The 26,054-nt window shown below is 47.9% G+C and overlaps 3 protein-coding genes across 5 annotated transcripts in view; 1 reads left to right on the top strand and 2 right to left on the bottom strand.

The window, feature by feature from the left end:
- AMFR (autocrine motility factor receptor) overlaps positions 1-2,990 on the bottom strand; it is a 35,445-nt gene extending 32,455 nt beyond the window's left edge. For all 3 annotated transcript variants that reach the window (XM_042797794.1, XM_032998215.2, XM_032998221.2), the window contains exons 1-2: positions 2,701-2,990; positions 1,230-1,322 (exon numbers count right to left, since the gene is read on the bottom strand). In XM_042797794.1, coding sequence (XP_042653728.1) covers positions 1,230-1,322; positions 2,701-2,907 — 300 coding nt within the window. In that variant the 5' untranslated portion in view covers positions 2,908-2,990. The remainder of the gene's footprint in view (positions 1-1,229; positions 1,323-2,700) is intronic.
- Positions 2,991-4,587: 1,597 nt separating this feature from the next.
- Positions 4,588-12,090, bottom strand: NUDT21 (nudix hydrolase 21). Its single transcript, XM_042797795.1, has 7 exons — positions 11,877-12,090; positions 9,484-9,684; positions 8,191-8,254; positions 7,419-7,508; positions 6,713-6,788; positions 6,232-6,346; positions 4,588-4,884 (listed from the first exon to the last, which is right to left on the bottom strand). Exons 1-7 carry the CDS (start codon positions 11,990-11,992, stop codon positions 4,863-4,865), a joined length of 684 nt encoding a protein of 227 aa, XP_042653729.1. The 5' UTR covers positions 11,993-12,090; the 3' UTR covers positions 4,588-4,862.
- A 157-nt stretch (positions 12,091-12,247) lies between these two features.
- On the top strand, positions 12,248-22,315 carry OGFOD1 (2-oxoglutarate and iron dependent oxygenase domain containing 1). The gene is made up of 13 exons (XM_042797386.1): positions 12,248-12,404; positions 12,487-12,638; positions 12,727-12,773; positions 13,227-13,327; positions 14,181-14,297; positions 14,763-14,854; positions 16,999-17,127; positions 17,490-17,603; positions 18,270-18,349; positions 18,496-18,782; positions 20,081-20,203; positions 21,054-21,112; positions 21,643-22,315. Exons 1-13 carry the CDS (start codon positions 12,254-12,256, stop codon positions 21,802-21,804), a joined length of 1,614 nt encoding a protein of 537 aa, XP_042653320.1. The 5' UTR covers positions 12,248-12,253; the 3' UTR covers positions 21,805-22,315.
- Positions 22,316-26,054: the final 3,739 nt, after the last annotated feature.

Raw genomic sequence — 26,054 nt, 5'->3', positions numbered from 1 at the left:
AGCAGATAGCAAGCCAGCTTGTTGGGGATAAAAAAAATTATTAAATAAAATGTTTTGTTAAAGAACACGATGAAATCACCAGGAGTTTAGTTAAGACAGGCCCAGAATTCCTTCATGATGCTGCCATTTTTGGCTCACCAATACTAATAAACAGCTTTCCTTTACATGAGGACTGAAGTATACTCCCACTGTCCAAAAGCAAGCGGATCCACACTGTTACTGCTTTTTACTTTAGTTTTTAAGAAGGTAGAGAACATCCTGGAAATTATCACTGGTTAAAATTCCACGTACTTATGGTCAACACGGACTGGAAAGAAAATCTGGCCCAATGCAGTTTCATAGTGGCTTGTTTTTAATGAACTTCACTTGGAGGCTCTACAGGGTGTGAATCACAAACATAATGGGCTTTGAAAGATCCATGGTTATTAACAAAGCTTTGTGTGCCTCAGTTCTGCATGTCAAAAATCATCACAGTCTGACTTCTCCTGAAGAACTGCATTTACACATTGGTTTATTTTTTTAAATATGTGAACACACTTCAAACCACTGCTACTGCATTTACACAGAGTTATTTATACATTTGCCTTTTTAAAAAAAATATACAGATACTATTCAAACTACTGCTGCTGCTTTTATCTTCTGCAGGATCCTGTTTTTAAAAAGCCTGGGATTTAATGGTTCCCTTGCTGAATTTTTAAAAACATTCTCATCTAGCCTGAGAGCAGGACTAAACAGCCTGAGCTTTCAGTCTTGCTTACCTCCTTTCTCTGGGCACATGCCTGCCTATCCCCTCTTAAACGTGAGGGTAGATAAACCAACCACTCAGCGTATGACGCTGGAAAGCACTCCTCCAGCAGTCAAGGCAGAAAACAAGATACAAGAGGAACTCAGACTGCCAGTGCTGATAACTAACTACGAAACGCAATGGGGAAATGCTGTCAAGCACAAACTGAATAGAGAAGAGCACGTTATAAGTATTCTGAAATGAGGTGCACTTGTAAGAAATGTGACAAAGTTCATTAAGGAAGTAGGATTTTCAAGTTGACCGTGGGCTTATAATTGTGGCTGTGGATATACTAGCTAACCAAATGGTAAGATTTAAGTTTGTGTTGTTCTAACATATACTTTTCTTGTGTACCTCCAGCAATTCCATGTAGAAAACCACATCAGTCATACACCAAGAAATTATGAAACATGACAACATCCAAGGCAGCGCACTGCTATCTTACCTGCCTCTCACTGACACGAAGAGGACCAAACACCATACACTGAATTAGCTTAGCAACCAGCATCAGAAAACAGCAGGCAGTGTTCACTAATACCTGGAAAGAAACAAAGCAGTCAGCGACAAATACTTTTGCCCTATTTAGAAGGGGGGGGGGGGGGGGTGGGGGAGGAGAGAAAGAAAGGGGAATGAACAAGTCTAACAAAACCTACCATTGTTCACAGAACAGTATCAGTTGCCTGTTATTTTTTTTTTAGTGAAATTTAAGCCTGGCCTCTTCCAAGACACATACAGTAGCTGATAAGTCACTTGACTTTTTTTTCTAGAAAGACTAACATGGTCAGTTTGATACACCAGTACATCCAACAAACTAACCCACCTCTTCACAATAAATTGTTTTATACAATTAGCAAATCTAGCACGGAGAAACATGGGCACAAAATTTACAGATCACCCAAATGCTACTTTTGTTTAACAAAAGACAGATGAGAGAACTCCAGCTTGCATCTGTTGTTACAAGAGCAAGATTCAGACATCTCAAAACATACGGAGCAGCACACACTCCCCTTCTGTAACAACACTGCTTAAAAACTTCTCACGAAACTGCTCAAAAGCAAAGCAGCAAGGAACAGAATACACAGCCCTGGGAAAACTGCTTCTCACATTTGACAGAGACACTTGTAATTAACTTTTGACCTATGCAGAACACTAAAAGGAGGTGGGAGGGGATGATGAAGCAGCCTCACCCTGTCGTTTCCAAAGGACATAAGATAAACTTTGAGGGCTCTTAATTTAAGGTCCTGAGACCAAGTTTCAACTGGCTGAATGTGTCTGATATGTTCAAAAATCAGCCCCCCAGTCAAGCAGGCATGTTGTAAAGCAGGCGTCCAACTAATACCCCCTTTGACTAACAGCCATATGAAAAGTTCAACAGGGACAGCTCAGCTAGGTTCCTGATATCCCCTTGTTGAGCCCTTACTTCAGCTACAGAAATTACTGAGCCAAAATTCACATACCGCCGCTGAGTTTGGGTTCAAAGACCTACAAAATTTCTCTTAAATGGTAAGAATGCTTCCTCCTACCTGTAGAACTTCAAGTGCTATTTTTTTAAAAAAAAACAAAACAAAACAAAACAAAAAACGCGTAAAGCTTGGGTTTGAACACCTGACGGGCTCTCACGATGATTTCCAGCTCAGCAGGGCACGCAGCACTTCTCGAAGCACCGCAACAAAGTCGTGTCGTGTGTCCCCCCCCCCCCCCAACCCGCCACGGTGAGAGGGGGTCGAGCACACAGCCCCGAGCTGAACTTTCGGGGCGCTCGGCTTTAACGCAGCCCAACACCCCCCTCCGGGGAAGGCAGGAAAGCGGCCTGCCCCCCACGACCCCCCCTCTTTATTCCGGGAGCCGTTTCTAAACAACAACAACGAGCCGACCCCCCACCCCACCCCGGGACCGGCCGAGGCCGCAGGGCTCACCCAGACGCAGAGGCTGTCGGAGAGCAGGTAGTACGCGACGTCCAGGGCCCGCGGCCCGGCCGGCTCGGTGCCCGCCGCCCCGCCGCCGGGGCCCTGGCTGAGGGCCCGGTAGGCGCTGAGGCCGGTGCCCAGCAGGGCCAGGGCGCTGAGCGCCGTGTAGGTGCGGAGGCTGGGCCAAGGGAAGCGCTCCAGGAACAGCAGCGGCATGGCGGAGCCCTCGCCGCCGCCCCGGCCCCGGCCCCGGCCCCGGCCCGCCGCGCTCCCCCCTCGCCGCGCTCCTGCGGCCTAGCGCCCGCCCCGCCGCCGCCGCCCCGCCCCGGGGCCGGGGGAGGGAAGATCCTGAACCCCCCGCCCCGCACCGGAACGCTCCCCAGCGCGCTGAGTCACGGCCCCGGCCGCACCGGGCAGAAACGGGGGCGGATTGTGTGAGGCGGGACGGGAGAAAAGGGGGTTCTCCCTCGGCAGCCCCGATCGCTACGGGCACGTAGGCGGAGGAGCGAGCGGAGAGTCCGGGCTGCGCTCCAGCGCTCTCCCGGGGTAGCGCGGAACAAAAAGCGGCTCGAACCGGCACGCAGGGATGGAAGAGAAGGGGTGCTGGTAAATGCCAGGCCTCACACGTAGGGCTCTGCTCCCTGTTCTTGTAGCATCCGGCTTCCCCACAAGCGCTTCCCCTTCCTCCCTACCCCATGCAAAAATTGTTCTGTTTTGCACTCCCCTGGTAGCTTTATTTTCCCCATCTGGCAGCTGTTTAAGAAACCATACGTTTTGCTAACCCTATGCCGAGGCCTTCCATCCATAATACCAAAGTGAACCACCCCACCGCAACGTTTTCCAGTAATTTTTCAGAATCGAGCCCATACTGCCCAGCTTCATACTTGACTGAAGCACCAAGCTGTCCCCATTGTTCTGCACGTAGCTTACCGGTACCGCTGGCAGCAGAACCAAGCACTGTGGCACATCTCAGCTTTCTTGGCAGCAGGCATCCTCCAAAAACGCCTTAGTCAAAGAAGACAGCATCTTCTGGTCAGTGGCAGAATTTAGAAACAAGTCTTTTAAAGAGTTAAGCAAAACTGTGGAAGGCTAAAAGCTCTAGGAAGGGACACATCCAACTGGAATTGATGTTTAGCCAAGTGTGTAAAAAAAAAAAAAAAAAAACACCCAACCAACCAAACAAGCAACTAAAAAAAAACACACAGAAAAACCAACCCGGTGTAGGTTGATATTTATTACCTGCAGGAGACTGAAATGTTGAGGTGAGGAAGCAGGAGTACAGGTGTCCCTTGCAGGATGACACAGCACAGTGGTCTACTACAGCAGCTCGGCGTAAAATGGAAACAACTTGCATATGGCATTAGCAAAACATTTCAACGTGACCCAAATTGTCCTGTAGCTATAGAAAAATATACCAAATTAATCTCACTTTCCATATTTTAACTGGATCTCAGGCCAGTCCAACAAAATTCATTGGGTTGTTATTTTCTTAAGGGGGCACAAAGGGAAAAGACACCTGTTACATCTCCTCCAAGCCCTGTACAAACAGTAACACTTCCAGGTCAGTTCTAGTAAGCTTTGAACAAAGGCTACAATTGCCTTTAAGCACCCCCTACTCCCTTGAAACAGCAATTCTGTTCTCTAAGCTAAGGCTCAAAATTTTATTGCACCTACTTATACTGTGTAATTTCTCCCTCAGACTAACTCCCTGTTCAGGGATGCAGATCAGAGCATCCAAATGGTCCCTAAACGGTTTAGGTCCTCCTCTTGTTTCCAAGATCTTGTGTGTTCCTCAACAGAAGTAATAAAGTTTAAAATCCGTACCTAAAAAGGAGGGGACAACTAAAGCAAAAAAAAAAAATCCAAACACAAACAACAGAAAAGACACCCAAGACAGAATCTTAACCATTTTGTTTAATGTTGTACAAAAAAAATTTGGTGAGTATTACAACGAAAAGTGATTAAAACACTGATATCACATTGCCATCCCACTACCTAAACAGCTGAGATTCACTTCTCTATTCATACAATAGAAAGTTTAGTGGCCCTTCAGGAAAAGAATGACATAAAAAAAAAAAAATCCTTGCGTCACATGTATTCTTTTCTCTACATCTTAAAGCTGTGCTCACAGAGACGGCTTCTTCTATCAGACTCTTCAGGTAGACAGAAATTCAGTTGTAAATAAAGTTGAACCTAAAATTAGAAGGATTATACCAAGTGAGGAATTTTAATTCTTTTTATTTAAGTGACATTTTTGAATGAACAAGCAAATGTTTTGTTTCTGCCCTCGATAAGCCTCCATCTGACAGAACAAAAGTGCATTTTTTAATAAGACAGCTTTACAGTATAGCAGGAAGCACCATTTGTAACAGCCAATTCTACACTAGCATTGCACAACAGTCTCCTAAGGCTGCAGAAGAACTAATTATTTATTAACATTTAATCTCTTAAGAGAGCTACATAGATATGAAAACACCAGTGAGAGTTACGTTCCCCTGTCAGCAACTCTTCTGCAGCATTTCTGCTGCGAGGGCCAACCTTACGTACTCCAGGGGTAACATATGGACATACTCAAGGGAAGAGCTAATTCTTCTCAACTAAGTTCCACAACAAACAGCATTCACACAGTGAAAGCGAGCATCCATCTCAGCTTCCAGATGGTCCATCCTTTGGATGTGTCTGTTGCACTGGCACCAAACTGGCATCTGGCTGAATAATAGCCAGGGTTTTGCAGCTACGCAGGGGAAAGTATCTGCTGCCTTTAGAGCAGCGGGAGGGGGAAGTCCCCATAGCTACAACTGCCAAAATTGGGACTAGATAGAGCAAAAAAACCCAGCACGATGCAAGCCTGTTATGGGAAATACCAGTGCTGACATTCTGCTAACAGACTTTTTTCATCAAAGTAGGTGGATGACAGAACTACTTCCCCGAGTAACGGCTGCCAGGCTGCGGGATGCCTGGCATTCCTGGGCGTCTGCTGAAGTAACAGAAACCGGTGAGACCAGCGAGCGCTGGCGACCTGAGCTACAAGCCATTTTCAGGTAAAAAAGCCAAAGAGTGTGTACGTTGGGAAAAGGAAGGAAGGAAAAAATACAGCTGTCCCTACAGAAACTTGTGTTATAAACACGCTACACGTTATGAACTCTACTAACACAGAGTCTAAAAAAACCCCACCCCACTTAATCAGCACAAGGCTGTGATAACATGCACACCCAACTCAGTGCTTCAAACACGCATCCGGCTTTCACTCTGCCGTTGTCCCCAGAGCATATGAGAAGCTGTTCCTTAGCCTGCACACAGCTTCATCCTCACCATCTGTCACTTTTTTCCTTTGCTACAGCTGCTAGATAGGACTTTGGTGCTAGCAAGTTGCGACCAGTGCTTCTAAATTGTCCGACACATCTTGTCTAAGGTAGATTCTAAGAGCTCTGGGACAGCTGCAACCTTTTCAAGTCGGTTTCTGTAGTGCCTAAGCCTTGCTCTGGTGTCCTATAGCAAACATATTCCCAAGAACTATAATACAAATTAATCATAATATACCTGCTCAAAAGTTGAGGAAGGCTGGAAATAATGGGTCCATATCCTGGTGCATTGTCATAGAGCTCAAACAACGGTGCAGCGACCAGCTTGTAATTTTTGGGGACTGCAAACAAAGCTAACAACAAATACAAGTTGATTAGTAAGAAAAACCACCACACACTCAGCCAAAGTACCACCATCCCCACACACACCCCAAAACAAGATCGCTACATAATAGCAATCCAGCAGGCTTATTCCTTTTCTAGTTAAATATGGGGTTCATATGCTGCACATATACTGATGCAGGAGCAGGAATGAGCATTTACCAGGAACTTGTGTTCAAAGGATCACCTACATTCAAAACTGATTTAACTTTTTTAGCGATCAACTATAAACAACTGCAAGCATATGAACACCAACTTGCTACTACATTTCCTTGCGTGAAATGCAAGCATTTAGACACTGTTATAAATACCATCCTTTGTTGCAAACAAACACTTACCCTTTTCTTGAAGCTGGACCAAGAAAAGCTTTTTGTGCTCTTTTGGTTTCGTAATATGAGCTGGGATATAGGGATACTGGAAGAAAAACAATAAAAATGGGTTGTACAAAGCTTTCAGAATGCTGAGTAATCTCAAGTGCTACTTTATAAATTATCAAGCACTGTGCAAGCTTTCAACGTGTGATATAGTTCTTTCATGGCAGCAAATAATGAAAACCACTTTTGTAAGAAAGTACTCAGAAAGGAATGCTGTTGCTGTCACAACTACTGACAGGATCTAAAAAGGCACCAATACTCATGAGCAGTTAAAACAACCCAATAAAACAGAAATGCATAACAGCAAACTGAGCAAGTATTAAAGCATTTACAAATAGGGTAGCAAGACTATTTGATTCACAGGACATCGGTTCCATACACAGCAGTGCAAGAGTTTCCATTGTGGCTACAACAGGAATTGAAATGGTGTCTGGCTCAGCGCAGGGCTGGAAGTTATTACCTCCAGTGGTTTCTCATCCATCATGACAGGTGTGAGGAAGGAGACCAGTGTCCTTTCTCCTCAGCCACAGAAAGGAGATGAAATAGGTAAAATCCAGAAAAACTAATTGCTCATGCAGCAGGTACTCATCAAGCCAAACTGTTAAGATTGAAGACTGTCGGAAGAACAATTAATACATGACAGAAGAAGGGAAAAGTCAACATTACTCACCTGTGGAGGCTCAAAGTTCGGTCTCCACCAGTTACCAATGCAGTCATCAATCACCCAGTCTTGCTGAACACCATCCTGACGACCCAGTATCTACCAAAAATCCAGTTATAGTCAAAACTCTAACTAACCCAAGCCAATTTTTTTAGAAAACATATACTGGAAGCATGAAGACTTGCTGTAATAAGGGTCTGATGTAGTTCAGAACTGCTCTGAACAGCTTTTAATAGAGTTTTAAAGCACTTGTGTATAAAGTGACATTTTCTTAGTAAAAGCCTCACCTGACAGGGCAAGGACACTTTAGAGAGCATTTCAAATTCTATGCGATTGAACTGAGTCTTGTCAGACCAAAAGGAAGAATGAAATGCATTGCTATGCTATGTGACAGCATTCATTTGGGTTACTTGGAGAGCATGGAAGGTTAACTAGTGCATTGGGAAAACTATCTCAAAGGCAAGTCCTCATCAGTTGTGCTCCACAACATATTTTATTGCTCATCTGCACATTGACTTGCCTGAAGCCAGCCAAAAAGCAAAACTACAAATGAACACAGGACTTGAGCAGCAATTAGGAGGTCAGCCACTAGACCGCTCTGTCAACCTCATGATGCAGATAAATGAAAACTTACTGCTTAATCTGTTAACTGCCTGAGAACATCACAAAAGCATCAGAGTAGCTGAAGCTGTAATAAGACTACTCTAATGCTTTGGTTTATTCTGTTTACTCTAAAATAATCCAACATTCCAGTATAGCAACATAATGGAAGAAAACAGACCTCTGTCATTAAGCGTTTGAGCCCTTCTACCTCATCTTCTCCTGGATTAAGTTCACCACCAGGTCTGTTAAAATAACCAATGATGAAAGCTGAAGTTATGTTCTATTTCATTTACCAACTTTCACATGTAAATTCGGATGTGCTTCCAGGCAGGGAGTTACAAAATCGCTCAAGGCCCTCAAGTCAAAAGTTCTAAATCTAACTTCATTGAATTTGAAGACAGCAGAAGGATAGCTTCCACCAAAACCATGACTAAAATGGCTACTCTGTGTCCCTTAAAAAAATAGCCATTATATAAAATACTTGAACAGAGTATAAACATATACACAATGACTGGGACACTTAAAAGGTAGACTTTTAACTGTAATATGAAAGTACCAGAAGTTGAAGAAAGTTGTAAATACCAACCGTATTTGTTCTTATCTCAAAAAACAGCATTCACTGAAGCACACAGGAAGCAGAAAATAAAACTCATGAAGGGAACCATCCTGCATTTGATGCAAGGTTAATGAAAAAACTTAAAAACATATTTTCATCATTACAGAGTTTTGCAAAACTTTTCAAGTCTAGTCTATTTTGTCCACAAACATCCCCCAAATCAAGATGTCAAAAAAAAAAAATCTGGATATAAAACTAGATTTCACACACACAGACTTGAGGACAAACCATGTAAATGTTAAAAACATAAGAAAAAGAACACAAGCAGGATAACATGAGACAAGTCAAGCCCATCCAGTTTAAAAATGAAAACAACCACCATCACTATGACCATCTGATCTAAACCCTAAAATTTCACTCCGGCAGTGGTAACTGAGATGAACTGAAGAAATTTTCTCAAATTCAGATACCTACCTTTCTTGCTGTCCCGCAGCTCACCCAGCAGTTTGTAAACAGACATCATTCTGCATTTACTGGGGTTTATTCCTTGGGCTCCACTTTACCATTTTGCAGCCATCACATAAGCATATTTAAGCGTAACAGCTTTCACAATGTAAGAACAACACACTAACTACTGATAATGAGTTTTAAACAGGATTTTACCATAGTAATACACCGTAACTAAGATTTCCAGTTGGTTCCACACTAAGACCGCACTCATGAGCGGACAAATCCACTTTAAGTAAGAACCCCACCATTCAAAAAAGTTTTCCCAAACTAAGTCTCTGCAAGAAATGAATCACATTCAAAATGTTTATCAGTTAGCCAGCCACGCTTTAACCTCTAGCCCCCATGTTTAGTGGTCTGTGTCAGTAAAGTTAAACCGAAAGTTATATTCAGGAAACAGACACTTACAGCTTGAAAAAAGTTGTACCCAGCTGCAGTAACAGCACGTGGGGCAGCCTGTGCTCATGCACAATCAGAACCCCTTCCACTGTCCGCCTCATGCCAATCTTGTCAAACTCTTCCCTCATGCGCTGAAACCGAGCTGCCACAGAACTGTCCTTCTCATACAGGGGTTCCTTCGTACCAAATGTATAATTTGTCAGAGGATACCTATAAGAGGGGAAAAAACACGTTACTGCATAACAAGAAATCTAAATTTAAATCACTGTGACACAGCATCTACCCTGAGACAGAACCTTCTGTGCTTGACAGAACGGCAACTCCCTCATAGCACTGGGCTAGAAGTTCTTGTTTGTGATTTGGGGGGCCCTATCACAGGAAGATCTGCACCATGATACACACAAGCACAAAGTCCTGCTGACCCACACACTGGTGTGGCGCTGACTCAAGAGGGGGAAAGAGGTTCTGAAGAACCAGCAGCAACTGTTACTCAACAGCCGCCCTCTTTGATCTCTGCATCGTGGAGAAAAAGCAGCCAAGGCTCTGAGAGGAGCTGGGAAAGTGACAGGAGAGACAAGCTCTGCTAGGAGGGAAGGAAGCCGCACAGGACAGTGGGGTTTTTTTCTGCAGAAGTAATGAAGAGCCTCAGAACTAAAGTGTTAGAAGTGGTTTTGTTTTGAAGTGGGAAATCAGACATCTGGATCACAGAAGATGAGGACTGCTGAGTGTCTAAATGCAGGGCCAGGAGCCTGGGGTAAGATGAAGAGTTTGAGCAGATCACTCTGCCAGGCTAGGTGCTGGACCTCTGCATCCTCTCATGAGAGTACAGTGGAATCCAAAGAGTTCTCTCCAGGTAAGAGGGACTGAAGAGAGTCAGAAAATAAAAGAAAGGTTAGGCAGAAGATCAGTCAGTCCTAGAGAGCACAGAGGGCAACAGGGGAAAGTTATCGTACAACAAAATCCAAGTAACACAGAGATCTGATAGCATGAAGCCTGTAAGGAAGACAGAATCATCTGGCTAAGTCAAAAAGGGAGAGGACAAGGGATTCTGGGCAGAGCAGTAATGAGTTATCACCATGGTTTTATTGACTTGTGGCATACAGCAACTGAATTAACAGAATGACTGACTTCATGGGAATGTTTTCCTTGAGATGCATCTTGTCATGTATTCTTTCCCCAATATTTAAACATGTCAAATAAGTAGCATACACTCGTCCCGCCTTTGAAATTTTTCCTCCTCTTCCCCCATACCCCCAAATCTTCTTGTTTTACAGTGGCAAAATCACAAGCCAGTAGCAGCTGTTAGAATCCTTTCTCATGTGCACAGGCGAGCCAAAACAACCCATTTCCTAACTGCGGATGGGTTTCTTAGCAAGCTCCCCCCACTTTCACTTATAGCTTCGAACCATCTTCATTTCTTTTTCCATTCAGTTCCATTTTTAGATACACAAATAGCTTTATTACTATTCTAATCCATACTGTAGTAACGTGGGTACATTTGTCTGTACATCCAAACCCTTAAACCTATAGTTTTTAAAAAATTCTATACTGTAGAACAGCTTCCTGAGTCTTTTTTTTTAGTAACACTACAAAAATATTCCAGTCGCTTAAGTTCATATTTGAACTTCCACCAGACCCTTTCTAACTGTGAATAAACTCAGCTATACCCAAAAAAATACCTCAGAGTCTGCAATTAACAGCTAAAATGGAATATTGTCTGTTACAGTTAACGTGCTGTTCCTGCAACTTGACAGACTTACTTTGCAAAGAACACATCCACCAGAGTTTACTGGAAGAAGATGAAGTATATGGCTTCTCGTACGAAATAAGTTAATATTTATTAGCAAACAGTTTGTATCTATGACAGAAGTAAGGTTTTTGTCTGGTAGCAAGCGCTTTGAGTTCAAATTAAAATACATGCACCAGAGAATGAGAAAACACCAGGCGTATCTAACCGCATCCTACTGCCCACACAGGATGAGCCCACACCCCGCCCAGGCCAGCAGCCTGTTTCTCTCTCTGCCGCCAAAGGCAGATATAAAAGAAGTGCAGATGATGTTCACCGTGTCTAAACACTCCCTAACCGTGTCACTTGATGTTCACGCTTCCCGAGCCAGGATGCTGCTTCTACACGCTAAAATATATCTACACTAAATGCTCCAGGTTGCCCCGGTCGCCGGCAAGCTTTCTGCACCCACAGCATCCCGCACCACCGCGTTCCACAGCTTAACGGCACGCACCCCGCCCCGGCAACCGGGGCTCTGCCGCCGCTTCGCCCTCAGCCCCGCGGCCGGCGGAGCGCTGAGGGGAAACCTCCCGCGGGGGAGTCGGCGGAGCGGGGAAGGGCGCGGGAGCGGGACGGGACGGGGAGAGGGCCCGGGCAGGCCCGAGGCGGCGCTCACAGGTTGATGGTCCTCTCCAACGTGAGCGGCTTCGTCTGCTGAATGTACTTGTTGCCGAACTGGTTCACCCCGCGGGGCCAGCCGGTCTGCGAGCGGTTGGGCGGCACTACGGACATGGCGGCGGCGAGGAAGGCGCTCAGTGCTCAGCGGCGGGAACGGCGTCCGCCATTAACCTGCCCGCCAGGCCGCGCACCGGAACCGCCCGCCTCACTTCCGGCGCCACCATAGAGCGGAGCCGCTCTGCTCCCGCCGCGTCGCTGGCTCTTCGCGGCCGCACTCCTCCCTCATTGGCCCGGTGGGGCGAGGCCCCGCCTCCTCCGCGCCCCGGTTGGCGCGGAGGCCGCTGGGAGCTGTAGTGTGGCGGGGGGGGTGGCAGCATGGCGGCCAAGCGGCGCGGGGCGGTAGCGGCGGCGGGGCAGAAGCGCGGGAAGCGGGAGGCCCGCGCTGAGCTGTGTGCTGCCCTCAGGGACGCGGCGCTGAGGGAGCGGGCGGCGGCGAGCTGGGGCCGCGGGGAGCCGCTCCGCCGCGGTACGGGGCCCCTCTCCCCCGGCCCGGGCTGCGCGGCGGCGGGTCCCCCCTCCTCCCCTTACCGGCGGCGGTTGCCTTGCAGAGGCGGCGGCGGCGGTGGTGGATCCGGCCCCGTTCCGGCACGGCGTCATCCCCGGCTTTTTGGCGAGCCCAGCCTTCGCGGAGGCGCTACGCGATGAGCTGCTGGGCCTCGACTTCCGCGGGCGGCGGAACGACCTCCTCTCGCTGCGGCAGGTGGGCGCCGGGCGGGCCGGGCCGCGCCGTGCCGCGCCGCCCGGCCCTCACCCCCCCGGCTCTCCTTCTCTTCCATGGGCCGCCGCAGTCCGAGGAGCTGGGGGGAAGGCCGGAGCCCCACGTCGCCGCGCTGAGGTAAAGCTTTGCTAGCTCCGGGTGGGCCCGCTCGGGGAGGGGGGAAGCCCCGACTGGCTCCCCCGAGAAGGCGAGGGGCAGCGGGGCGGGGAACTGGCCCTCAGTAGCTGCCTCTCCTCCATGCACGTCGTGGCCCTGCAGACAGTTACCAGTTTTCCTCGGAGGAGTGCAATCCAATTCAGACCTCCCCTATCTGTCACTTCTGAAATGCTTCCCCGTTCCCCTTACAACGGATTTCATGCTCGCTGCTTGTTAATCTCAGCAACGTTGTGAATACTGGACTGTGTTCCTGGCCAGCTCTGGTGTGGTTCCCCAGGAATACGCCATCACCGGCAGTAGCAGCAGCACCCTTAGCTGTTTACACAGCTGGAGGGGAGGTGTTAAATTAGTTTAGGCCATAGTGATGTGTTTTATAACGCTGGAGGATGCTTTACCTTGTGCTTGTCTTCTCAGGCATGTCATGTGTGATGAATTCCGAGCGTGGCTTTCTGCTGTGACCCAGATTGAGCTGGAGCCAACTATTGACATCTCTTGTGCTAAATATGAATACACTGGTCAGTCTATAAACGGCCTTTTCCCTAAAGTTTCTGTGGGTGTGTAGGGAACAATAGGTCTATAGAATGCCTAATTACATAACCCACCCCAACCCCTTTCCAGTTCCAGAGGGTCCCAGAAGCTAGCAGCAGCAAGTCATAGTCTCAGAATATAAAGTACAAATTATGGCAAAACGGTTGCTCTAGTTCTATTGCTGATGGCTTTAACTGGGCCCAGGGCTGTTGCAAGCCCGCACCTTTTCGGAGATGTTCAGCCTGTGTTTGCATGCCTGCCCCCTTGCAAAAGGGTGGCATGTTCAGCTTCCTAACGCTACAGTTGATTTTGTGAAGTCTGGTGCTAAAACATCACCTTGGTGAGTCCAGGTTGCAACTCTGACTAGTCATGAAAATTCACTGTTGGAAGGAGAAAATTTTTACTGCTCCCAACTCTGCTTTTAAAGTCTTTTGCACAAGCAGTTGTTAGTCCAGCTTTTATGTTCCCAGGGCTCCCCCTCCTTCTGTTCCAGCAACAAACCTACTCAAAGGGCAGCTCTATATTTAAAAGAGCTTGAATCATTATTTAACTTGGGAATCTCCATCCACTGTGCCTGGTGGCAGCCGGGGAGGGGTGGATGATGAGTTATAACTGCCTGTACCTTCAGAGTGGGCTAATCTGCCAATTGCAGCACAAGCCCACAGAATTTAATCTTGCAAACCTTGGGCTGGTGATGCTGACGAGTGTAAATGCAGTTCTTGGAAAGAGCATGTTTTTTCTTGTTGTGTTCTTGCGGGGACAAAGCTGGGAAGCAGCCATTGGCATGAATCAAGCGTGTGCTGGGAAGGCTCTACTGCAGCAAAACGTGTGTGTTTGCAGATGTCTTGCTGTGCCACGACGACGAGCTGGAAGGCCGGAGAATTGCTTTCATCCTGTACCTCGTCCCACCCTGGGAGCAAAGCGACGGGGGAACGCTGGACCTGTTTAGCACTGATGGTAAGAGCTCCAAGCTCAGCCCGAGACAGCTGAAAAAGATGAAGCTTCCACACCCCTTGCAGCAGCTCCCTCCTCAGACAGTAGAAGGGAGATAAAGAGTTTCTCCTTTGTCCAGATAAGCTGATGTACAGATAAAATTTGCACCTTAGAGATGGGCTGTAGCGGGCTTTGCAGTCAGTACTAATGGGTGATGGCAGACAAAGAAGCATACTTTTTTTCCATTTTTTTGTGCGGGCCAAGAGTGGAGGCATGATGGAAGTTATGCCAGCAACTGTGCTTGGAACTCTAAATCACTGGTGATAACTTCCCTTTCCATCAGTAGACATCCACTGATTCCTCACCGAGCCCTATCTCTGAGCTCCATCCCTTACACCCAGGTGTCTCGCCAGTCACAATGGCACAGAGAGAAATGGCACTTTCTAGTGAGTTCATATCTTAACCAGAGTATGTTTTCTTCCTTCTCAGAACACTTTCAGCCACAGCAAATCGTCAAGTCATTAGTGCCTTCGTGGAACACACTGGTTTTCTTTGAAGTGTCTCCAGTCTCTTTCCACCAGGCAAGGAGTTGTCTCTTGGTCATTTCTTGATTCTCATTGTTGTGGTTATTCACTCTGTGTGTTATTACAATCCTGACGGGGAGGGAGAAGGGAACGGGAGAAGTAGTACAGGTAGAGTGGATACTCATGCTAAGTGCTGTGTGTTAAAGGCATGACTTCAAGGAGGACAAGAACTGACAAAGCCAGCTTTAAACTGTCAGTCTGGCTTCATCATCCTGGGAATTTCTATTTTGTGTTGCTATCCTGGCAAGCCACTGCTGTGGATTTGGCTGTGGTGACGAGAGAGGTTTTCGTTTGCTTGTTTTAAACTAGCTCACATTTTTCATGCAAATGCCATGACTTTGCTCCGGGAGAGCTCCTCAGCACCTCACCTTGCCAACAGGGCACTATGCAGATGTGGCTTTACTCCCTCAGTAGCACAGATGTAGCGCAGTGCCCTGCAGTAGAAATGCTGCCATGGTTAAGTAGCACTTGGTGGCACTTCTCAGGAAGGTGCCTGGGAACAGGGTGAACAGTCTGTGTAGCTGTGTGGTACAAACACCTGACTGACATTGGCAACACCTCTGATTACCACGGGCTGTAACAAACTGGGCCAAAGAGCAGAAGGTTGGAGAGGAAGATGTAGGTTGGGCAGGTCCTTGCCTAGACTGCTTAAAGTTTTATTTTTGTGTCGTTGATGTCTTACAGTTAACTAACAAAAGCACCTACTTGGTCACTGCCTTAATTGTTTTCAGGTAGTGATTTAATCTTGTCATGAAAATCCATATTCCGGTTAGCTTTGTGACTGCCTCCTACTGCCCTACACACACTAGCGCTATTCAGAGTCCTGTGTGCTGTCTCTGATACTGTTAACACAGGCAATAAGCTCAGCTTAAATAATAAATTTATTTTTAAAATAAACATTAAGCTTAACTGGGAGTGCTGTGAATTAAAGCCTCCCAAATCTGGACTTCACTGGTTGTGCCCAGAGCATTTGCTGGAGCACTGAATCATTTCTTTGACCTCTTGTCAGTAAAGAGCAGAGCCTAGGAATTACCGGTACAGGACAGTGTAGGGGCCAGACTGATACGACGCCTTCACAGCATGTGCCAGCCTTAAAGCCCTCTTAGACATTGGGCAAAGAGCACTTAGTAGTACTTCCTAACACTTCTTCAGTTTTTGGACTTCATGGTGTACACTTCTTTGGGAGACAACATACAGCTGTGGGTGTTTGCTGAGCAGAGCGGGTCTGTGACCTCTCAGTGGCAGGCAGTTTTCTGGTTTCTGTTTCCCAAGTGATTTAGGATTCAGTAGCCATTCCAAATAATCTAGAACACCTCTGTCATGCAAGGAAAGGGCCACTACAGCTCTGTAACAGTAAGAGCCAAAACCTTTTTGGAATGGACTGTTTCTTCCTCCTGTTCCATCAACCTGGTCTAGAAAACAAAGCAAACAAACAAAAAAAAAAGCCAGCAAAAAGTCTTTATGTGCTATTGAAAAATTCATGGCTTGTGGCCAGCAACCAGTTATATGGTGCGGCTTTCTCTTCAAACGTCCCTTATATTACAGCACCCTAGAAGGTGCAGTTGTTCAATTTAGCCCAATTTACTTTAGTGTGCAATTTGTTGAAGATTTAACAGTGGCCATCACTTTGAAAACCAAGAGTTTCCACAGATCAGGTTACATGCCAGGATAGAGGGCTGCTCTTATTCTGACAGATAGGTAGACCTTTATTCCAGAGCCAAAAGCATCAGGCAGATGTTGAGTTTCCAGATGAAGCTGTGACAGCTGATTTTCACAGCCTGTGGTAGCTGGTTCTTCGACAGAACAAACGGTAGAAAACTAAAATACCATTACTTTTAATAACGGAATGACTCAGAGCTCTGAGAGAGGGAATGGATTCTGCTAGGAGCTTGGAGTAAAAGCTTGGACTGGGATTCTGGAAATCTACAATGGGCTTGAGCATCAAAGTTTGTTTTAAAGCCTCGTTCTGTAAACCAAGAATAATCCTGCCTGGTCTAGCCCTTGTCTGACCCTTCTGTGTATGCGGTGGGTTCTCTGGAGTCAGGTCCGTCTCCTCTGACGAGTCCACATGGTGCCTGTTACAGCTGGTCCTTAAATGTTTTGTAGTCTAAACAGTAACACACTGCTCAACGTTGTTCCAGGTGTCAGAAGTTCTGTCTGAGGAGAAGTGCCGCCTGTCAGTGAGCGGCTGGTTTCACGGCCCATCAATAGTCCGACCTGCGCGCCACAGTGAAGCTCCCTTGCCCAGGGGCCCGCACATCCCCTATGATGTGAGTAACAGGCCTAGATCTGCTTACCTGCATTTCTGTTTCTTTAACGCCCCTGGAATACCTGTTCTGGAATGCATTGATGCTTGGGGATGCTTTAATCTTTAATTTAGCCCATTCCCTCTTTTTGTTTCTTGTCCATAAATTCATAGCTGGTTTCTTTCTTGTGTATCTTTCTTGACTCTGTACATTTTACATACCTACAATAGTGCAGAGAAGGCAGCAAATACTCGTGGTGCAACTGGGGGAAAAAAAAAAAGGAATGTAGTGTGCATGTGGAGGAATCCAGCCCTGTGGCCAGCTGGGCAAGGGGGAGTTGGGGAATCGTTTTTACTCTTCACCATTCAAATCCGTTTCCCTTCCAGCATGAAATCTTGTATGAGTGGATCAATCTAGTTTATTTGGACATGGACTCCCAAGCTCAAATCCAGGAGGAATTTGAGGAGCGATCAGAAATTCTTCTGAAAGATTTTCTTAAGGTGAGCCCAGTGGTTTGGTGTGAAGTGGTCTGCTGGAAGAGGTCACAGAGCTGGTGGGTGCCACATGTTCTGCAGACTGGGAAAGGCCTGCCTTGTTCGGCCGTCAACTAAAACACCTTCTAACCTCACTCCCTGTCAGGGAGCGGGCCAGGTGACCTCCAGAGGTCCCTTCCAACCTCATCCGTTCTGTGGGTGGATCCCCTCTGCCTGCCTGTACACTGCTGCATACAGACTTGTCAAAAGTCACAAATTTTGCTTCAACATTCTCAGCATTGTGGTGACCAGAGTGTCCTTCCCAGCCTCTCGCAGCACTTAGGGAACTCATGTCTGAAACAAATGACCCATAATGGTTTTGGTCTTACTTGAAAAGCTTTGCTTCTGAAGGCTGATTTACCTCTGGTTTACTGGACATCCATATCTCACTGAAGCTGCATTCTCACCCAGCAAACAATCCAAGTAGCATTTGATACCTGTTGGTCACGGGCACTGAAAAGACATGATGCCCACCCAGGCTGTGCCCCTCTGTTCAGCAGTCCTTGGGTGCCTTAAACAAGTTCAAAAAAAATTAGAGTGCCTTATCCGAGAGCAGGGGGTTGCTGCTGTTAGCGCACCAAGGGAGACCTGGGAGCTAAATGTTAAAGTTCCTGCACTGTCTTTCTCTCCTAGAAAGAGAAATACCAACTCCTGTGCGAAGCTTTGCAGAACAAAGACATCCAGTGGAGTAGCCGGGGTCCGGCCAATAAAAGGTGGGGAACGATGGCATCCTGCCCCTATTGATCAGGCCAAGCAGGACCTGCCCTGAGGCTGCACTGGCTGATGCCCCCGTGGACGTGGTCCTTGTTGATTCTCCAACAAGGAGACGTTATCTGCTGATACCTCTGCTGTCTTTCAGACTCTATGAGGCAGCAGAGGAAGACAGCCTTCCTGACATCCTGAAGAAATTCCTGCAGTTCTTACGCTCTGAGGCCTTGTTTTTACTGCTTTCCAACTTCACTGGCCTAAAGCTGCACTTCCTGGCTCCCTCTGATGAGGATGAAGGTGCTGGGGAAGGAAGAGCAGTAGACACGGCTGGGCACAGCAGTCCCAAACTGGAGCAGGAAGAGGCTGAACAACACGCTGACAGCAATCCCCAGCAGCCAGACACCAGCCCCGAAGCACAAGACAGTGAGACGCAGAATGGTAAGTCCAGCAGCAGCAGCACAAAGGGACTTGAGCAGAACCCTGACGTTAAGGGTGTTGGCAGGAGAATTCCCAATGGTTTTCATGGAACTAGCATTTCATCTCGTACTGCAGCCAGCACAAGGCACCAGCACAAACATGGGACTTGAATCGTGTCAGACTGGGTATCCAAAATAAGTGACCGTTGCAAAAGAATTTGGAATAAAGACTAACTTGAAGATGCAGGCTTAAGTCTTGAGGGTGGGACTTTTGTGGCAGTTACAGCATGGGTGAGGAGACAGGGTGTTAATTAATTGCCCAATAATCTTTTGCCAGTAGTTATGGTCCTGCTTCATATAAAGTAGATTCTTGTATAAGACCAAACCAAAAGGAGAAAAAGTTAAGCAGATCAGAAGATAATTAGAATTAGAAAACCAATACGTAAAACTAGGATTTAACCTTCCAGAAAATGCTGCCAGCCTGAATAACCACTTAGTTGGCATCATTGAGATATCATTGCTATAAAAGATCAGATTAATTTTGGATTCGTGGCTCCAAAATTTATTTAAAGCGCTATTTAAACAGCTGTTTATTGAAAACAGTGGCTTTGAAGTTTAAAGGTAGAATTTTTGAAAACGCTCATCTTGCACTGAGTCAGGCAAGTTAGTGGACACTGGAATAAAAGGTAATTAAAAAAACAAGTCCTACTGAAAATCCCACCAGAACACTTACCTGGTACGAAGGCTTTGTTTTTCTGATTTTCGCGGCTAGCCATTTTGCCTCTCTGCCATGGCCCCGCCGTGTGATTTTAAACTCACAGATGAGGATGGCATAGTTTGGGGCTGCATGGATTAAAAACCGAGCTAGAGAAATGAGGGGAAAAAAAAAAAAAAAAAGGCTTCCCCAGATTCTGATGTACCTCCTGGGATGGCAGATGAAGAGTGAGTTCAGAGCAATATCTTTCTTCACTGAAGCTTCTGGTCATTTCAACATACTCCAGAGCAGTCGCTGGCTCTTGAGGTTCAGAGCTCTACTGCAAATGCAGGGAGGGACAAAACAAAGGAGGAACTGGTTAAACCATCATAGCTTGACCCCAGTCCTTTGTGTTGTTTAGAGTACATAATTCAGAGCCACCTGTAGAAAAAAGTTAACCTGAGATCTGTGGGTTTGCTTTCTTTACGCTTTGCTGGGGCCAGCCAAGACAGTTTCCCGGTGGCGTGGCAGGGCAGGGGCTCGCCCCCCCGTGCCTCAAGCTGCGCAGGCGGCAGCTATTGCACAGCCTCACTGTTTGCCCCTGGCTTGCTGGTTCCCTCTCCTAGGCTCGGGTACTCCCGTGTGTGCAGGGGAGCTGAGGCGCTGGACCCACGGGCACTATACTCTAGTCCATGACACTCAAGCAACAGAATTTGCTCTCGACCTGCTCTTCTTCTGTGGCTGTGAGGGTAAGTGGACAAAACAGCGACGTCAGGCTCTCCTTACAAGGTTTGCCTAAAGGTAGGACTTCTGAATTCTCAGCAGTGTTACAACAGCCAAGATCTCCCTGCTTTTTCCTGCACAGAAGGGCTCTGTAGACTTCCTCCTAGTCCTTGCTTCTGCATAAGCCCTGGTTTCAGTAGTTTTACGCAAAGATTTGAGTGTGGCCTTGGGATCAGCTTTGACCTTTCCCGCCGGAGCCGGGAGGTGGCGTGTGGACAGAGGGCACAGCTGCTCCTCCCAGACCTTTCCTGGCGCTGAGCCGGGGCTCTGGGCATGGTGGAGGGTCTGGTGGCCAGGATACCTGCTGAAAGTGTTCCATTTCGCCCCTTTTCGCATCAGAATTATCACCACCTCCAATTCACAAAGCCTAGGGTTTTCAAAAGTTACTTCAGGCATGTCTAGGCATTTTTGGTCGATTGTTTGTTGAGATAGTGGTGAAAACAAAAAGCTAAACATAAGCACTTTGGGCCAGCTGAGCCCAGAATGCACAGCTGAAACCACCCGGCACATGTTGGTAATTGTATGGAAACACTTTTGCATATCTGCTAAGGCAAAATGCTCTGCATGTGAGGAGCAGAGTGCCAAGCAACCTTAAATGGCCTGTCTGTGGTAAAGGGCAAATCCAGTACATTTGCTTCAAGTTGCTTCTGAAGAGGAGGGGAAAAAAAAAAAATGTAGACTGTCAGTAGGTAAACTGGGGATCGTCCTGTATCCAGTAACTGTGCAGAGTGGGGTGGAAAACCAGCATCACCAGGAAGGCTGTAGACAGCCTGGACAGTGTTGAACTTTCTAAGGGTCTTTCTTTTCTCTTTTAAGACTGGGATCCAGAATATGGAGGCTTTACTTCCTACATCGCTAAAGGTGAAGATGAAGAGGTAAGGCCCGTAGTTGCTAGCTGCAAATTTGATAAAATTGTTGAGGGTGGAGAGACATCACTAGACTTTGTTGTAACGTCACCGTAATCCTGGGGGTGCTGGGTGCTGCACTGGAGCCTTCCTGCCTGGATTCCTGCACGGGGCAGAGCTCTGGCTTCAGCTTCAAGGCCAGCATTCGCTGAAAGCTTGGCACCCGAGCTCCCAGTGCCTCATCCTGCCTGCACCCGGGGGCACTGGGGAGGCCAGGGGGCTGCTTTTCCAGGGACAGGCTGTTCACTAGGATCACAGTCAGTAGCAGTACAAGCCAGAGCACTGAACGGCCAGACTAAGACAACCAGGCTGCCTTGGGCTGAACCTTGCTGGCAAAGTGCTTCAGGTGGAAGGGTGTTAAAATGAAAATAGTGACACAGTTAATTTCCTAGCTCCAGACCTTGGTTTGGCTGCTTTTGAAACCATTTTGTTTCTTCCGAGGAACCGATACCAAAGCCATTTTTGTGAAATTAATTTCCTCCCTTATTTTCATCTTCTAGCTGTTAACAGTGAATCCAGAGGACAACTGCATGGCCTTAGTTTATAGAGACAGAGAAACGATGAAGTTTGTGAAATACATCAATCATCGCAGCCTGGCGCGCCTGAACAAGCATCCGAACAGAGCAGGATTTTGGGATTTTTCCTTTGTCTATTATGAGTGATGGGGCAGAGTGTGACCATCGTCCCACAGAAGAGAGCAGTGGGGGGGATTGGGGGCAGGTTTCCAGCCAGGCTTTCAGCTGGGGCCTGGCTAAGCCCAAACTTTGCTGCTGCTAACTTCATCACGCTGTATAGGAGCTCTACCCTACCACAGCGAGGTGCAGGTGACTTTTTTTAACTGTACAAACAGAAATCCAGGCTGACAGCTTTTCATGCTGTGTGGAGGGGGGGCGGGCCTTACAACACAACTGCCAGCTCCTCCATCAGCTTCCCAGCTGTTCTCTTGTGGAAGTAGCACAGTGGGATGTGTCTCTCAGCTGCCAGGGAGAAAATTACAACTGTGCATTGCCCCAAGCTGATGACTGATTTTTATTACCAAAAAAAAAAAAGGAAACAGGTCAGTTAAATGCTTCAAGCACTGGTTGGGCAAGTTTTGTTACAAAATGCCCAGAACATTTTTTGGGGCTTAACTGTGTTCGCTGTTTGTAGAAATAAAGGATCTGCCCTGGGAAATAGGAGGTTTTTCCAGCTGCACAACTGTGGAGTTGGGAAAGAAGGCAGTGAGGCTGTAAAGCTGCTGGCATCGAGGAGGACCTGGCACTGCAACAAGGAGCAGGACTTCATCGTGCTAAACGCAGTGCAGGCAGACCCAGATGCAGCCCTTTCTCCAAAGAATTTACAAGCTAACTAGACAAGAGACCAGCTCCTGTGTCCTGCCCTTGTGTGGGGATGCGGATGGCGCTTGGCTCCAGCTGCGGGCTGGGAGTGGGAAGGTGATAACTTGCCTCTCCGTGGCGGGGTCGCCACCAGCCCGGCCTCGGGTTGGCTTAGTTTGATCCCAGGGTCTGCCAGGCTCCAGGGAAGTCTTCCCAGGAAGCAGAGATCCGAGGCCTGTGATAAATGGTACAAGAAAGGGGGTGGTGTTGGTGCACTGCCTCCCCCCACACCCCCCTGCCGTACTGCTCGCCTGTCCAGCCCAGCCCCAGGGGCTGGCGCGGAGCGGAGCTGCTTGCTTCAGGAGGCAGCCAGGCTGCAGAACACCCCGCAGGGGACTCAGCCCTGGCCTGCACATGCTTGCCTAAAGCATTTTTTTTTTTTTTTTTTTTTGGCAAGGAAGAGACACAGGTGTGCTTACAGCTTCTCTGAGCCAGACAAGGCAGGCAGGGGGCTGGGGAGAGCGCGCACGCTGCCTTCCCTCCTGCCTGTTGGGTTGGGAGAGGGGAGCTTTGGATCAGAGTCTGCTGCTTCTCCGGTCCCCTGCCTGTGGCTGAAGACAGCGTAAGGCCAGCGCAGAGCCCCAGGGCAGGCTGGCTGTGCTGGCACAGGGTGTCCATGCTCCCCCAGCAGAGCGGGACGCCTGCAGGGAAGTACCGGAGCAACAACTGCAGCAGTGATCCCAACACCCAGGGTGTGAAAAAGGGAGCAGGGCAACATGAGGCTGCTGCCCTTGCTTCCAAAGGGAGAGGTGCCGTGGTCCCCACCGAGGCCAGAGCACAGGGACAACGCAGCCATTCAGCGTGTCCTGAAGGACCGTTTAGTTTGGGTGTTGGTGCAGTCCCGGACTGTGAGCAGCTGCTCGGGCCCGGCTGCTACAAAATTTATACCAGCTCCTTCATATTCCACCTCATCTCCCTGAGTTGGCTTCTCTGTGCACTGCCAAGACGTCCTTGCTCAGTTTTCATCTTCCCTTTGCTACTGTTTTATGCTATTTACAAAGACAAGGGGATGAAGCTAGTGAGGATGGGGCTCTCCTTGTCCATCAGTGGGTTCAGAGGCTGCCTGCTGTCTATCAGGGCAGCAGCTCTTCAGGGGGAGAAAGCAGTTCTTACTCCAAGCTGCTCTAGTAGAAAGAGACAAGTAACTGAGCTTTCAAAAGAAAAAAAAGTGCAAAATTATTTGGGTAGTTTCAAAGGTGACAGATGCCACAGCTAGTCACAGCATGGTCGGCTAGGCAAAGGTGGGAGTAAATTAATTGATGAATAAAACAGTTACTTATTCTACTGCATTACGAGCCTAAGAGCTGCTCGGTAGGTCCTGGAAGAGCCTCCCAGAAGAAAGGAAGAAGCTGCACGCTCTGGAGCTTGCTGCTTTTTAATAATAAATAATACACTAGAGGGCATACCAGCCTCTACTCGAGCGAGCCGTACCCATCTGATCACACAGGGAACCACCCTTCTGCCTCCGGTGACTGAGATGAAGTAATTTAAGAAGCCAAATTTGCAGTTAGCATTCAAAGATTTAAAGATCAACTTGACTCTGCTCTCCCACCCTTCCTGTTTGGTCCCAAAAGCCAAGGACAGCCCCACACACGGCTGGCACTGGGGTACAGGGGAAAGACTCCGCTTGACAGAACATCAAATGACACCAGCTACCTGGGGGAGAGGGAGGGGTCTTCGTTTAGTCTGTGCTGATAACGGGAGCCCTCTCTGCTCTAGCTGGATACAAGTCAGTATTTACAAATAGGTGTAGCTGCTTGCAAAGTACTCTGGATCAGTATGGAAAGAAATAGGAGTATGAAATGCATACATCCCCACCGAATGAGTAAGCAGGACCATATAGAGAACTAGGATGAAGAACAGCAAGTGAATGGTTTTACGGAGTGCGAGGAACAGAAACTTCCTACCAGGCAAGGTGGCTCGTGCAGCCGTGGGTCAGCTCGGCTGCGTGAGGATGCACCAGCTGACGGCACCTCCGGAGCCCGGCACTGCGGCAGGGAACCAGCAGCTTTCAGTTACCAAAGCGCCGAGTTACACAAACGCTTCCCAGCAAATCTGGGGGGGGAACGGGGTGGTTACTAGATTGCCAAGTAGCTGAAAACAGGAACAATTCAATATGGAGCGAGATAAAACAGTTCAGCTGTAGAGCAGAGCGAAGGAACGGTTTTGGCATTGATAAACACGCAGCAAAGTTCTGACACCGGGTATTCACTGAATTAGTATTAAGATGAGCAGCAACCCATGGGACTTGGGGAAACAAGGGCTAAAATCAGATAACCTGTTCTCACGTGTCAGTTCCAATTGCTTTGGGTTTTTTCCAACTCCAAACTGGAACTCGAGTTAGGACGCTGACAACCACTGCTCTACAGATCCCTCCCCAGCAGGCGCCGATCCCGCACGGTGCTGCCGCAGCGCTTCCCGGGGAAGGGGCTGTTACAGGGAAGGCTCCAGCCCCCACAGAAGTTTTAGGACGGGGACCTAGACCCGATCGCCAGCACACGTGCCAAGGCGTGGTGCCATCTAAGCCGCCTTGCCCATGAATTTCTAGCAACACGCAGCTCTCCTAAGGCGGTTTCAGAGGTTATTCTGGACTCGACCAGCTGGTTAACCTGCTGTGACCAGTTCCCCTCCCGTCCCCGAGAACGGGATCATCAGGCCTCCGTCCTGAGCCGAGTTGTACCAGCAGGGACTGTTTCCCGCAGATCTCCCGGTGCAGGTTCAGCTTCTGCCAGCTTGCTGCTGCACGCCAGCCCAGCGCTGCTTTATTTCAACAGGCATCTGCAAACCTGGTGTCACTTCAGCTTACGGGATGTGGATTTTTACATTTGGCAAAAGTTGTTTTTATGGGAAAATAAATGACAAATTTGTTGACAGAATCTTAGCCAGGGGAAATCAGCCTTATCAGAGGTCTGGACTGTGAGCAGGGGATTGACCTCACTGCCAAGAGCAAAACAGAGCTGGGACTGGAAGTGTCTGGTGTGTAGCCCTGAAAATCAGGCTGATGGGAAAGGTGCTTTTGGATCAGAGCCACTCTCTTATCATTGAAGGGATTACGTAAATGTAAGTAAGCACTAGGATTTTGAACGTAAAGAACAAGAGGTTGAGACAGTGGGAACAGGTACAGCAGGTGGCAGGAAGCCCAGCACTTTTGCCAGGAGACTGTTCCATAATCAAGTCTCAAAAGCTCCCTTGCTTAGAACAGCATGGGTGGCTCACCGCCCTTTCACCGAGGAGCTGGATTTGACTAACAACGAGGTTCTGAAAAGGATTCAAATGAGCTCCTGCTGCAGAGCTGAAGTGACAGAGATCTGCGCTTTGGGCAGCACAGTTCTCCGTACAGGAGGGGCTGAAGAAGTGGCAAGGGATCGTCTGGGGGGATTAAAACACATTGCAAGAATTCCATTCCTCTTTCAACTGGCTGCACGCTCACCGGTTGCTCTGTGACACACGGTGGGCTGCTGGCTTTAATTCAGCAGTGGCAAGGAAGAGACCGGCCGGCTGCAGGACGCGAATACTCCCAGCAGCCACAAGAAGCC

Source organism: Tyto alba, unplaced genomic scaffold (assembly GCF_018691265.1).
Source record: "Tyto alba isolate M040663 unplaced genomic scaffold, T.alba_DEE_v4.0 Super-Scaffold_26, whole genome shotgun sequence".
NCBI classification, from domain to species: domain Eukaryota; kingdom Metazoa; phylum Chordata; class Aves; order Strigiformes; family Tytonidae; genus Tyto; species Tyto alba.
Note: the sequence above shows the minus strand (reverse complement) of the source record. Positions and strands in the feature narration are given on the sequence as shown.